General features: G+C 41.5%; 1 protein-coding gene across 6 annotated transcripts in view; it reads right to left on the bottom strand.

The window, feature by feature from the left end:
* The window catches only part of ide (insulin degrading enzyme), a 135,466-nt gene that overhangs the window by 28,529 nt on the left and 91,933 nt on the right, over positions 1-15,004 (bottom strand). For all 6 annotated transcript variants that reach the window (XM_033033608.1, XM_033033607.1, XM_033033609.1 and 3 more), the window contains exons 15-18: positions 13,789-13,933; positions 6,903-7,013; positions 4,341-4,461; positions 24-115 (exon numbers count right to left, since the gene is read on the bottom strand). In XM_033033608.1, the coding sequence (XP_032889499.1) occupies positions 24-115; positions 4,341-4,461; positions 6,903-7,013; positions 13,789-13,933 (469 nt within the window). The remainder of the gene's footprint in view (positions 1-23; positions 116-4,340; positions 4,462-6,902; positions 7,014-13,788; positions 13,934-15,004) is intronic.

Raw genomic sequence — 15,004 nt, 5'->3', positions numbered from 1 at the left:
AGTTGACAAAGTGACCAACTAACCTGTTTTGTTATATTCCCATGGAGAAGAGCTTCAATGTGCAACCTTGATAATAGTTGAGGTATAAATGCTTTGAGACGAACGAGTGTGACATCTAGAACATGTTGGTAGATAGATGAATTAATAACATTTCTAAAAATATATACACATTAATATACACATAAGGCTTTCCATTCTAGGACATTTGAGATATAATTTTTCTTTAGTAAACGTGCTATTCCCCCATTCCTGCAATAGATGGATCCCTCACCCACATCTCCTCTGTGTCCGTAGTTCTGCTCTTGCTTGTCCTTCCCCCAAACAATACAAGGGTAGGTTTCCCTGGTCCTCACCTTTCACCCCATCAGCCTCCTCATTCAACATATCATTCTTCAACATGTCTGTCACCTCCAATGTGATCCCACCACCAATCACATCTTCCCATCCACATCTCCTTCCAACTTGTTCAAAGACCACACCCTCTGCAACTTCTTGGTTCACTCATCCCATTCCCCCAAACCACGTCCTCCCCAGGTACATTTCCCTGCAAACCCAGATGTAACACCTGCCCCAATTACCTCCTCCCTTACCTTCATCCAGAGACCCCAGCAGTCCTTCCAGGTGAGACAGAGGTTCATGTGCACCTCCTCTAACTTCAACTAATGCACCAATGGCTCCCGTCCATCAGCCCAGACCAAGCGTACACTCGTCAATGACTTTGCTGAATATTTCGCTCAGTCCACCAAAGCATGCTAAAACTCACAGCTGCTAACCTTTTCCCATTCCCATACTGACGTTTCTGTGCTGGGCCTCCTCCATTGCAGAGTGAGGCAACTGGAAAACTGTAGGAATAGCAACTCATAATCCGCTTGGGTTGCTCACAACCGAATGGTATGAACAATTAATTCTCCAATTTTAGGTAACTTCCAACCTCCCTTACCCTTTACCCCCCCCCCCACCCCGCCCCTTGTGCCCCACCTGGATTTGCCCTATTTCTCCCCTCCCACCTAAAATCCTTCCTCTCGCTTCACAATCTCAACTTTTCAATCCTTATGTCTCACACCTTCTGCCTTTTCATCTCTGCTCTTTGCCCAATAATTTCCCAATCAAAATCCCAATCGTCCGTATCAACCTGTTACTTGCCAAGCTTTGTCCTGCCCCTCCTCTCTTCCAGCTTTCCTTTCCCCTCTCCCACCGCAATCAGTCTGAAGATGGGACCCGACCCGAAACGTCCCAATTCATGTTCTCCAGAGATGCTTCCTGACCCACTGGCTTATTCCAGCACCAAGTCCTTTTTTTGTACGCCAGCATCTGCAGTTCCTTGTTTCTACATACAGTGGCTTGCAAAAGTATTCATACCCCTTGAACTTTTCCACTTTTTGTCACGTTACAACCACAAACGTAAATGTATTTTATTGGGATTTTATGTGATAGACCAACACAAAATGGTGCATAATTGTGAAGTGGAAGGAAAATGATACACGGTTTTCAAATTTTTTTACGAATAAAAAACTGAAAAGTGTGGCGTGCCGAGTCAATACTTTGTAGAACCACCTTTCGCTGCAATTACAGCTGCAAGTCTTTTGGGGTATGTCTCTACCAGCTTTGCACATCTAGAGACTGAAATTTTTGCCCATTCTTCTTTGCAAAATAGCTCAAGCTCAGTCAGATTGGATGGAGAGCGTCTGTGAACAGCAATTTTCAAGTCTTGCCAGAGATTCTCAATTGGATTTAGGTCTGGACTTTGACTGGGCCATTCTAACACATGAATATGCTTTGATCTAAACCATTCCATTGTAGCTCTGGCTGTATGTTTAGGGTAGTTGTCCTGCTGGAAGGTGAACCTCCGCCCCAGTCTCAAGTCTTTTGCAGACTCTAACAGGTTTTTTTCCAAGATTGCCCTGTATTTGGCTCCATCCATCTTCCCATCAACTCTGACCAGCTTCCCTGTCCCTGCTGAAGAAAAGCATCCCCACAGCATGATGCTGCCACCACCATGTTTCACAGTGGGGATGGTGTGTTCAGGGTGATATGCAGTGATAGTTTTCCGCCACACATAGCGTTTTGCATTTAGGCCAAAAACTTCAATTTTGGTCTCATCTGACCAGAGCACCTTCCTCCACGTTTGCTGTGTCCCCCACATGGCTTGTGGCAAACTGCAAACGGGACTTCTTATGGCTTTTTTTCAATAATGGCTTTCTTCTTGCCACTCTTCCATAAAGGCCCGATTTGTGGAGTGCACGACTAATAGTTGTCCTGTGGACAGATTCTTCCACCTGAGCTGTGGATCTCTGCAGCTCCTCCAGAGTTACCATGGGCCTCTTGGCTGCTTCTCTGATCAATGCTCTCCTTGCCCGGCCTGTCAGTTTAGGTGGACGGCCATGTCTTGGTAGGTTTGCAGTTGTGCCATACTCTTTCCATTTTCGGATGATGGATTGAACAGTGCTCCGTGAGATGTTCAAAGCTTGGGATATTATTTTTTATAACCTAACCCTGCTTTAAACTTCTCCACAACTTTATCCCTGACCTGTCTGGTGTGTTCCTTGGGCTTCATGATGCTGTTTGTTCACTAATGTTCTCTAACAAACCTCTGAGGCCTTCACAGAACAGCTGTATTTATACTGAGATTAGATTACACACAAGTGGACTCTATTTACTAATTAGATGACTTCTGAAGGCAATTGGTTGCACTGGATTTTATTTGGGGGTATCAGAGTAAAGGGCGCTGAATACTTTTGCACGCCACACTTTTCAGTTTTTTTATTTGTAAAAAAATTTGAAAACCATGTATCATTTTCCTTCCACTTCACAATTATGCGCCACTTTGTGTTGGTCTATCACATAAAATCCCAATAAAATACATTTACGTTTGTGGTTGTAACGTGATAAAATGTGGAAAAGTTCAAGGGGTATGAATACTTTTGCAAGCCACTGTATACACATCATTGCTGCAGATGAATAACCTAGCACACCAGAACGCCTTAAGTACACCCCAAAGAAGAAAATATATTGAGCATAATTGAATTTTTCACTGCATTTATGCTTTTTGTCTTTCATTCACATGGTTTGGGATTCACATAACATTTTATCCAAATTCAAGAGAGGCTGCTCTGAACATCAAGCCCAACCAGAGTCAATAAGCATTTTGTGGATTTTCAAAAAACAAAACAAAATTATAACAAAATAATGCTGTAGAATGCATTACTAAATCATGGTAAAAAAATTAAGGCATTTTCCCCATGAAGGCAGTGAACTTATAACTATACTTAATCATTCTCAATTGTTTTATTAACACAAGATCAAGATACTTGTTGTAGTCAGTCAGAGTACAATTTCCTAATGTATACTTCACTTAAAGAGAATACTGAAATACTGCTCAGTGTTGGAATACTGCTCAGGCACTTACTTTGAGATAAGTGTATAATTTAAATGCAAACTACGGGGGTTTTAAGTGTAGTAAACTCCAGAGTTCCCTTGAGCTCAATGCCTGCATGGGCAATCGTCTTCAATGCCTAGCCATTGTCTAGCCAGTACTTCATTAATGTCACTTTTTCAAAGAGTTACCTGTCCAATAAACAATAGAGGAACAGTACAGCAACAGACTGATATTTGACCTCTTTCTCTCATGATCAAATAAATCCAGGTTGATTGAAAAATGACAGCCAGAGTAGCCTGGTAGGAACCAGTATCAGATTTGCCCATCTTATGAATACTCCTTAATGGAAGAGTACAATAATGGTTGGGGAGGGAGAGGAGGGGAAATTTTACCTGTGTAACAAGGAATGCTCTTCTGAGAATGTGGTTAGGGTATATTAGTGGGGGGAAAGAACAGTTTTACTCTGTGTCTGGTCTGATACATTTAAAACCAGAGTACCTACATGCAGATATCGGTAACCTACAATGGATGCTGTGATCATCCAAGCTTAATTAAATAGCTGCCCATTAACCATTGAATGCTGGAATCTGGAGCAAAAACACAAAACTGCTGGAGAAACGAAACGGTTCATACCGCACCTGCGGGTGGGGGAAGGAAATTCAACGCTTTGGGTCAAGTTCCTGCATTACAATGGAGAGTTGCGAGGAAAGATGGCCAGTATAAAGGGGATAGGGGTAAAACAGGGGCAAGTAGGTGATTGGTAGAACAAGGACGGGTGAAGGATGACTGGGAAGATGGACCCATGGGGGAGTGTGGAGTCGGGAGATAAAGATAAGTGGTTGATAGGCTTATTTTATTCATCCTTTATTTTGCAAAATAGATTCTGAAATGGAACCATTCAAATCTCTTGTAATAATCTTTAGTTTACAAGCAATTTACACACAATATTCAACTAAGCACCAACCTTCCAAAGCCTCCTTCAGCTCCTCTTTTGTCCATGCCACCTCAGTCATAAGCAGTCTGAGATAATACATGGCATGTTGGTGAGGCTGTTCCGCTCTAAAATTATTCAGAGACCGCATATACTAAAATAAAAAAACAAAAGAAATAAAGAACAGTTACTGATCCCCAAACAACCCAATAATGCCAACTATCTCTACAAATAGGTTCATGCTTTAACCTGGTCTATTTTTGAGCAAATGGCCCAACTTGGCAGTGGAATACTGTTATTAAAATCAATCAAGAAGCTACATTTCAAACAGTACACAGAGGCTGCAGCATAATGTCAGATGCTACACGTACTACCGTCATTGGAACATTATTTTTTAACATGAAGTACAGCCACCTAGGTGGCTACTCTAAAAGTGACACAATCGTTCAAGTTGCAATATTAACCAACACTGGATTGGTGATTCAACATTACTCCATTTAACCAGAGCACAGATAAAATCAAATTGTCGAATCTGGCAGTCAGTCACAGAATAAGAGGTGTAGGAAAGAACTGCAGATGCTGGTTTTAATCGAAGGTAGGCATAAAATGCTGGAGTAACTCAGCGGGACAGGCAGCATCTCTGGAGAGAAGGAATGGGTGACTTTTCGGTTCGAGACCCTTCTTCAGAATTCGAGGTGTTTGACGAGTCAAAACCAAATGATCTATTCCTATTTTAAGGAACCAGAGGTTGTAGATGTGAGATTGAAATGTACAGTTAATGTAGAAGGGAAAGATAATAGCGCGTTCATTTTGGTAAATTTGCATTGCTCAATATCCAAAGCTAACATAAGATGGTGTGCTCAAAACCCTACATAACAGAAACAAGACAAGGTCTATATTCTTTCACTCTCCTTATGATAAAGATCAACCATCTCTTTAACATTTACTTTTTTTTTGTAAATGTTTATCAGCTTTTAATGATTTATGTTCTTGGGCTACAGAACGTCTTTATTCCACAGCTGCACTCAATTATTCAAAAATTCGGTTCTTCATTGTGGTCAACGTAGATGACCCCAAATTTTCTCTACTCACTCAATCAGCTCTTTATACTCATACTTGTGGTTTGTCTTTGTGTTATGACAAGGATAGATATGTATTTCTGTTCCTTGAAACCTGTCAACATTTCCAACCCAAATCACAAGGGAGTCTCCAATATCATGCATTAAATTTTGCCAATAATCTGTGCAAAATCTTGTTATCTTACTCGATAATCATGGAGAAAGGTATTTTGTAGGAGTCATTTTATCTCTTTTAATAAGTTTCTAAACACTTCAATTAATCAGGTATTACTTGTCTTCAAACAATATTACATTGACTCTCTCGTAGAATGCTTAAACACTATCCCAAGTGACAGGTTCCAGCAGCAGCTTAAACAAATGTCATGTTAAATTGACAGGCCTGATCTTGCCTAGTTTTTCTCTCCCGTTAGTCTTAAATAATGGATGTGCACAACCACACTTCCAATCTAAATCCTACAATTCATTAATCCAGAGGCCATTAAAAGGTTATGATTAATGCACCTGTAACTTATGTCTCCAAATTTTAATATGGGTGAGAACGATTGAATCTTGAACATGTCCGCTCTTGTTATATTTTCCTCATTATTCCTTTTTTTTTTTAAATCACGATGAAAAGCATAAATACAAAATACATCTGCATGTATCACAGCTTCAAAGCTGACCCTCAACATTTATAATTAGCTTTTAAATTAATTGCAAATGAAACCAAAATATATAACTACAAATAAATAACGGAATATTCTGAAAAAAGATGTGCAATTTATCAAAATGTTTAAACATTGACAATGACCTTTTCTTTTTTAAAAGGCTGCTGTGCAGTTTTCACCATTAATTAGAAAAAATACTAACTTTGGTTAGCTTCTTAAGGCCCTGGTAATATAGAGAGTCACTTTCGTATACAAAATTGCATTACACGATGCAACAAAAAAAAACTTACAAGAAACAAATAATGTGAATTCTGGAAACCAGAAATAAAAAAGAAAATGCTGAAAATATTCAACAATTATGGATAGAGAAACAATGTGAACATTATTTCTTTAATATTGACAACTGGATGTGAAAGACTATGCACCTAAAATAATGACGTTTTCTCTCCATAAATATCACCCAATTGTCAAGTATTTCTCATCTTTTCCACTTTAATTGCGGTGTTGTCCGCAGCACAGACTAATCTGACCCAGAAGGCAGCCAGAAGGAACCAAGGCAGAAACTATGGTTAATTCGAAAAGGAGAATTCTCACAATATACTACTACTGACTCTTTCAGCGATCATAGAAAAGCAAGAGATATTCAACTCTCATGGAATCATGTTAGAAATTTATAAGCATGGTAACTGGACCTTCTGTCTAAGTCCAAGTTGACCATCAACCATCCTTCTATACCAATCCCACATCAATCCCATTTAAATTTGATTTAAAAAATATTTGCAAGAATTATAGCCCACATTTTTAATAAAATAACACCAGCTGATTATGTTCACAATAATTGACAACATATTTGATAAATGCCAACTTACGGCTTCCTTGATTATTTCAAATCGCTTATCGTCAATTTCAAAGGTGACCATCTTCTCCATTATCTTCTTAAGAATTATATGCTGCTTGTCATTATAACCTTTCACAGACAGCTGTTGGCAAGTACAATAAAGACGTTTCATGCAAGAAACAACAAAGCTAAAATTAAAAATGTTCTAAAAATTTGACAATTTAGTGTATACCCAGCAGATTTTCCAGTTACATGCATATGTTTAAATAATTCTCATTTACATAATAACAGGAAATATTGAAGAAACAACAAATTATGACGAAGTGCATTTGTAATCATTTTAGATTACAAATATTTTTTTTAATATAGAAAATGTCTTCATGTGGCAGAACTGAGAACAAAAACTAGTTTTCTCACAGTAGCACAATACAGAAGCAGGTCCTTCAGCCCACCAACCCGGTGCCAACCATTTAATCCTATTTAATTTCTCCCTCACCGTAATCAAATATCTCTAGATTCTTTCACTCTATTGCAAACTAGGGGTAATAAGCGAGTTCGGTATTCCGACTGCGCATGCCCAGGTCACTCGAGAAAATCATTCTCAGCAGCTGAGCTGCTGCGTGTATACAGACCTGAGTTTCATCCGTAGTCAGGATCGAACCGGGTCACTGGCGCTGCAAGCGCTGTTGAATTGCTAAGGGAGTTAGTGACACTAGTTCTCCCCTTCTCCACTGGTCCATGCAGAAATCTCAGCAGTGACAATCTAATGAATCACAGTCCGGTCCTGCTCAGCCTGGGTGTATGGGTTCCATTCTCACTCGGGCTGTCCTCCAGGTTTATGCAGGGTTATTATACAGGGGCGAACCACACAACCCTCTCCTGCATAACCCCAGGAGGCAGATTTGTGAACGGAATCTCACTACCATCCCCGTCCCCTCCTGTGTCCCATTCCTGTCCGGGGGCGGCCGGAGATGTCCGGGGTGACCCTGGACTGACGGGACACCGGCCCGGAGCAGTGCCGGCCCCAGGCTTACAGCCAGCGTGGAGAAGAAGCGCTAACTCCAGCTCAACTCTGCTCCAACTCCTGAGGAACCTGTTCCCCAACGGGCCAGGGTCTTATCCAGTGGCTGACGGTTAACCTCCTCGGTGCCAGCGAAAGCCGAGTACCAGTCATCAATGGGGATACACACAAAATGCTGCAGTACCTCAGCGGGTCAGGCAACATCTCTTGAGATGGGTCTTGACCTGAAACATCACCTATTCCTTTTCTCCAAAGATGCTGCCTGTCCCGCTGAGTTACTCCAGCATTTTGTGGGTATCCCCGTTGATGACTGGTGCTTGGCTTTTGCCGGTACCGAGGCGGTTAACTGACAGCCACTGGATAAGGTGAGAGGTGCAGTTGACGGTCCCCGGCCCATCAGGGAACGAGTTCCTCGGGAGTTGAAGCAGAGTTGAGCTGGAGTTAGCTCTTCTTCTTCGCGCTGGCTGTAAGCCAGGGCCGCCGCAGCTCCACGCCAGTATCCCGTCAGTCCAGGGTCACGCTGGACATCTCTGGCCGACCACAGGCAGGGATGGGACACTCTGGAGGAGACAGGGACGGTCCAGTAGCAATTCAACAGCGCTTACAGCGCCGGAGACCCGGGTTCGATCCTGACTACGTATGAAACGTAGGTCTGTGCAAACGCAGCCGCTCAGCTGCTGAGACTGTCTCTCTGCCAGTCCAGTCTCTCCCCGTCTCTCACTCGCATCTATCCCCTCTCTCTCTCTCGCTGTTACACCCCACTCTCCCGCTACCTGGCACCCCCGTTCCTCAGATTAAATATATTTTTACAAATAAATTATGAATAAAGATAAGAAAATGTTTCAAACACAAGTAATATTTTCTTATTCCAGTAGCAAACACATTAAGGATTAAATTAAAATAATAAATTCTTTAACTTTTTGAATATTTCATAATTGCAGAGTAATGAACTGAACTAGAACTGGGACTGTGTAAGTAGTGTGTGAACAGCAGAACAAGACAGGAAGCTATTGAGTTGACAGAATTCTAGATTAATTCATTGGTAAAATAGTTAACAATTTATACAGTTTACACAGCCAGCGCTTCGCTTGTTTTTTCTTTATCACAAATGACCTTTGACAAATCCCATGATTCCTTGCATTTTTCAGAATACCGAACTCGCTTATTTACAGAGGCCAACTGATCGACCAATCAACACATCTTTGAGATGTGAAGGAAACTGGAGCACCTGGAAGAAACTCATGCAGTCACACACACAACATGCAAATTCCAGAGAGATATCAGAGCCCAGAACTGAACCCAGATTTCTGGAGCTGCTATTCGGCTGCACAACTATGCCATGCATGTCATCTCATCTCAAAAACTAAAGAAGGTAATTTAAGGTAATTTGCAACTAAGTATATTAAACATTGCCAATTTTCATTATCCCAATCTGATTAATAACAAATTCTCTGGTACAATACAATACAATTCAATTTATTGTCATTTGGACCCCTTGAGGTACAAACGAAATGAAGTTTCTGCAGCCATACATTACAAACAAATAGACCCAAGACACAACATAATTTACATAAACATCCATCACATTGCTGTGATGGAAGGCCAAAAAAACTTATCTCTCCACTGCACTCTCCCCCCCCCCCCCCCGATGTCAGAGTCAAAGTCAAAGACCCCGGCGGGCGATGGCGAATTGTCCCGCGGCCATTAAAGCCACGCCGGGTGATGCAAGGTCGCACACCGGGTTCTAGATGTTAGAGCCCCCGGCGGGCGCTCGCAGAGTCCCGCAGCCATTCCAAGCCGTGCGGGGCGATGATGTAAGGCCCCGCTCCAGGAGCTCTTCAACCCCGCAACTCGGGCGGGAGAAGTCGCCGTTGCGGGAGCCCTGAAAAGCGGTTTCCCTCCAGGGACCCGCGGGCTCCCGGTGCCGCCGTCCGCCAGACCTGCAGTTGCAGCCTCCGAATATCCGGGGGTCGGGCCGCAGCAGCATCCACCACCGCTCCACCCGCTCCGGACTCGGCCAGCTCCGCGACGGTGAGGTGAGTAGTCGGCACCACAGCCCCCGGTCTTCCTGTTGGAGGCCGCTCCTCGTTGCAGCCCCAACGACAACGGAGACCCGACAAAGAAAAGGTCGGGTCTCCCGTGCAGGGAGAGATTTAAAAGTTACCCCCTCCCTCCCACCCCACCCCACCCCCCCACACACACACCCCAACAAAAAATAACAAAAACTACATAAAACATAGACATAAAATAATAAAAACGCAGACGGACTGCAGAGGCCGCTGCTGACGAGAGTCGCGCCGCCCACCGCCCACTGGTAGATTCCTCAGAGGATTTTCTGTGTTATAAAAAGCCAACTGAAGATACTCTAACCTATTTTCATCAACCCCTACACGCTACCACAAGAGATGATGATTTCCAAGCAATGTTTTGCTTTTTTCTTAAAATTTACCTGCTCTAAAATGGATCTCTAGATAAATGAAGCAGAATTCCATCAGAAATGTTTCTTTAGGAAACTGATAGCATCACAAAATCAAATAGGATTACTGTGCCTATGGTATACAAAATTACAGAAAATATCGAAGGGAGTTAGCTCAAAGGTGAGGGAAAAAAAACATTGGTAATTCTAAACTACATAGTATCCATAAAAAGCAGAAAATTTGTTTTGAAACCATCTCAAGACTAAAAGAGCATTAAAACTATAAATTATACAGCGTTAGCCAAAGACACTTTCAGAAAGGGCCTTTTGGAAATCATCACATTGAGTATGGGGTGCTTGGGTAGGTGTAGTAGCTCTGGTTGGGAGACTTGTCAAATCTGGTACCACCTTTCTCAGGACCATTCGTCCCTGCTTGATACTACACCCCCAGGCAACATTTACAAGCCGGTTAAACCATTAGCCAATGGGTCTCAAACCCTCAGTGAGACAGGAACTGTTCACCCTAACGTGCAAAGACTGTTAGGGTGAACAGTCAACTTCCACACTTTTTAACTCTTTTCATTCCGCTATCCTAAGCCCTGTGGTGATGGTGGAAGGGAGGCAGTGACAGGGAGAGAGTTGTAGCTCTGAACCTGCATGTAAGCAGCCTGCAGATTAGTGATTGTCCTTCTTTGAATCCTGAACAGCAAGAGGTAGCATTCCAGGCATTCAAACAGTCATTTCTAGGGATAGCATTGCTCACCCCAGTAAAGGAAGGGACCAGCAAAGGTGTTGTAATCATTGGATAGATGACGTTTTGGGTTGGGACCCTTCTTCTGACATTCTTTCTGCTGCAATCAGTCTGAAGGGTCCTGACACGAAACGTCACCTATCCAGTTTTTCTGGAGACGTTGCCTGACCTGCTGAGTTACTTCAGCAATTTGTGTCTATCTTTGGTGTAAACCAGCATCTGTAGTTCCTTTTTATTACATGTCATAATCATTGGCTGCCTTAACATAAACTAAGCCCAGCAGCCCATGGCTGGCAGTTAAATCTTTTCAGCAGTTGGTACATGGAATAGAACACTCTTCTGGATAGAGGGGATACAATGAGGCCCAGGAGAAGATCAGCCGTCTTGGCCACGGAACCAGCGCACTGCAGGATTGACATTGCTGCTCACAGCGATATGCCTTTTGTTGAAAAAACATCAAGCTACAAACCTTTGGTTGGCCTCACCTTTTCCTGGATGGGCAAACATGAAAATGAAGGCAGGATATTTGAAGTTTGGGTCACCATCCATACCTTGCCCCTCCTCCAGCTTCTCGATCTCCTCAGCAGTGTCAACAAACTTCTCATGAAGATTCTGACCTGGAACTCTCCATTGCCAGAGTGAGGCAACACACAAACTGATGGAACAGCACCCCATCATCTGCATGGGTAGCTTTACCACAATGGTATGAACACTCAAATTTTCCAATTTAGGTAACTAACCTACCCCCCACCTCCCCTCCCCACTCTCTTCCCAATATTCCTTCCTCCGGCTTCACATTTCATGCCTCTTCTGATCTATCTCACATATTTTATCTTTTTATTCTCTGGCCTTTGTCCAACGATCTGCCCCTGCCCCCCTGCCCCCCCCCCCCCACACCTGTATCCACCCATCATTTGCCAGACTTTATCCTGCCCCCATCTCACTTAGGGTCTCGACCCAAAATGGCTACCGTCCAGTCCACAGGAACTGATCCAGAATCGAGAGAACATTGGAAAATGATCACCAATGCTTCCACGATTTCTAGGGCCACCTCCTTGTGTACTCTGGGATGCAGACCATCAGGCCCTGGGAATTTATCTGCCTTCAGTCTCAACAGTTTACCTAACACCATTTCCTGACTAATGTAGATTCCCTTCAGTTCCTCCCTCCCACTAGATCTTTGGTCCCCTAGTAGTTCTGGGAGATTGGTTCTGTCTTCACTAAGGAAGACACAAACAAAGTACTTGTTTAACTGCCATTTCTTTGTTTCCCAATATAAATTCACCCGTCTCTGATAGTTAGCGACCTACATTCACTAATCTTTTCTGTCTTACATAATCTAAAGAAGCTTTTAGTTCAGTTTTTATATTCCCCGCAAGTTTTATTTCATGCTCTCCCCCCCCCCCCCCCCCCTCCATCTTAATTAACCCCTTTGTCCTCCTCTGTTGAGTTCTAAATATCCCCCAGTCCTCTGGTTTGCTGCTTCCTCTGGCCAATTTATATATTTTCCTTGGATTTGTTTCTATTTATTTCCATAGTATCCCAGTATACTTATCTCAGTACTCTCAACTGACAACACTAAAAGTGTAGAAACTTCATTTCTAGATAAGAATTTGAATGTTGAGATTCTTCATGTCTTCATAGTAGGAAATAACACAAGACTGTTCAAATTAAATAAAGCTGAATGAGTAGTGTAATAAATACCTACTTCAGCAAACATGCACTTAGGCTGTTATGTATAATTACATATCCCTTTGTAACTAAACAGGACAATGGTGGACATATTTCTTTCAAAAGGATGTCCCTCAGGTGGTTAGAAACCATACTCAATCTGGAGAGCTGAAGCTGACCTCTTCAGCCCTTGAAACCACAATTTGCTGACCTTTTGAAAATTAACAGCGGCTAAGAATAAAAGCAGCCAACAAGGGAGCTGAACGTGATCACATCAAGTTTGCAAGTTGGTTTATATTATATGCATGTTTCTCAGTCATTTAATGCACTACTGTAGGTACAAGCAGAAAATCTAATACTGTTGATCAATACATTAATCAATAATAATCAATGCAAATTAAGTAAAAATAAACAGTAATGTCCAAATTCGCCAAAGTTATAACCTTACATGCAAAGACAGCAGAATTAATAAAGCACAATATTTGTGGCATGAATTACACTAATGAATTCCACCTTCAACAGATGCTGGATATTTGTGGATCCACCGCAAATCCAACTTTCATGCATAGTAATTCAGTTTAAACATGCAATTAAAACTCACGCAAAACCTGCAAGCAGCCTGATTAATCTCAAGCAGGAACCCTTCCTGCTCTACTTACAAGAATTGAGTTCATTGCTGGAACTAGCGTATATACCATGCCTGTCAGGCGTGCTGCATATGTATACTCTTTTAAATCATCCCTCAACAACCTGATATAGAGATATGTCAGGTTGCAATGGAGAGGGTTGGCATAAATGTAGGGACTAACGAGAAGAAAACAAAAAGATAAATGTGGCAATACTCTCCCTGTTAGTATGCTGATAATTAACAATGACATTCAACAGGTCAACCAAAATGAATGAAGAGTATGTATATGCAGCCCCATGGCTAAACAATGTTCTACTTGATGGAAGCGTAATTATCAATAGAGGGTTTTTACGTTTGCAGTGAGCTAACAAAAAAGTGAACAGAAATGTAAAAATGTAAACATGATGTTTCCCTGAATTTGGGTACTTACATACATTCCATAGATTGTATTTTGTAGATCATAGTTCAAGCCAGCAAGCTCTGCTGCATATGCATACTCATTGAGGGAATCTTTCAGCAATTCAAGATATAAATAGGCCATATTACAATGTAAAGGGTCCACATAAGCAAATGGGCTGTAAAAGAATGTGCCAAACATTAAAATCTGTTTCTTATAATGTCAAAATTTACTTTCATCTGAAAACAGAGCTACGTTATCGAGTGAAGAATTGATTCCCTGCCAAATAGCTGAATCTTCATAAAAGTATTATACACCACTTTAACTGCATTACAAATAAATTATATGGAAATAGTTTCAATTCATGAATTCTTCCAATTTGCTACATACAAGATCGGATCGGAATAACAAAACAACTCTCCAATGACGTTCTAATATTCATTATTTAAATATCCTGGAGTTTTATATTGTAACATTTCACTACGTAATGAATTTAAAGGACATAATTGGTTTATGAAAAATGCTGAGAAAATTAAGAGGATCAATGACAATACACTTCATTAAGCAATCACTTCACAGCTTTTTAAGTGTTGTTTGATTTCTGTACATCTTTACAGAAATTTTACAATTGATTTGCTGGGAATGGTTGGATGTGGTTGACATGCTTATCTTTTCTCACTCTCCCTCTCTGGTCGGTCATAAACATTAATTTTACGCACATGAGCTGAAGAATCAGCTCCAAGTTCGACAGCCAAGAGGGCAGGTTTAATTGTTTTTTAGAATCCATGTCATCAATTAAATGTGTCCTAAGAACACAGTTCAATGAATCAAGCAGGTTGGCACAAATAAACAGGATGTGTGCACAGTAAGATGGCTCAGCTGACAGTTGGTAAGAAAACACAATTACACTCCTACGTGACATGCATAATTCAACTCATTGTCTTCTTTTACATTTCCATGTATACAGTGGATCCATGATGCAATAACTGATAATGTACTTCAAACAAAATCAATGTGTCTCTGCCAAGTGTGACCAATCATTTAAGATCATGTTGAAAGAATACCTGTCTTTTATATGGAAGAAAATTTAATTGCTTAAATTCTGCAATCAATATTAACAGGTTACAACAATGGATTCAGAACCAGTTTTACAATTTTATATATACATATTTTATACACACACACACACACTAGACTGGGATCCGTTGGGTCCTGTCCCCCCACTCACCCGTTCTCCCAACGCAATATT

This window comes from Amblyraja radiata, chromosome 15 (genome assembly GCF_010909765.2).
Source record: "Amblyraja radiata isolate CabotCenter1 chromosome 15, sAmbRad1.1.pri, whole genome shotgun sequence".
NCBI classification, from domain to species: Eukaryota; Metazoa; Chordata; class Chondrichthyes; order Rajiformes; family Rajidae; genus Amblyraja; species Amblyraja radiata.
Note: the sequence above shows the minus strand (reverse complement) of the source record. Positions and strands in the feature narration are given on the sequence as shown.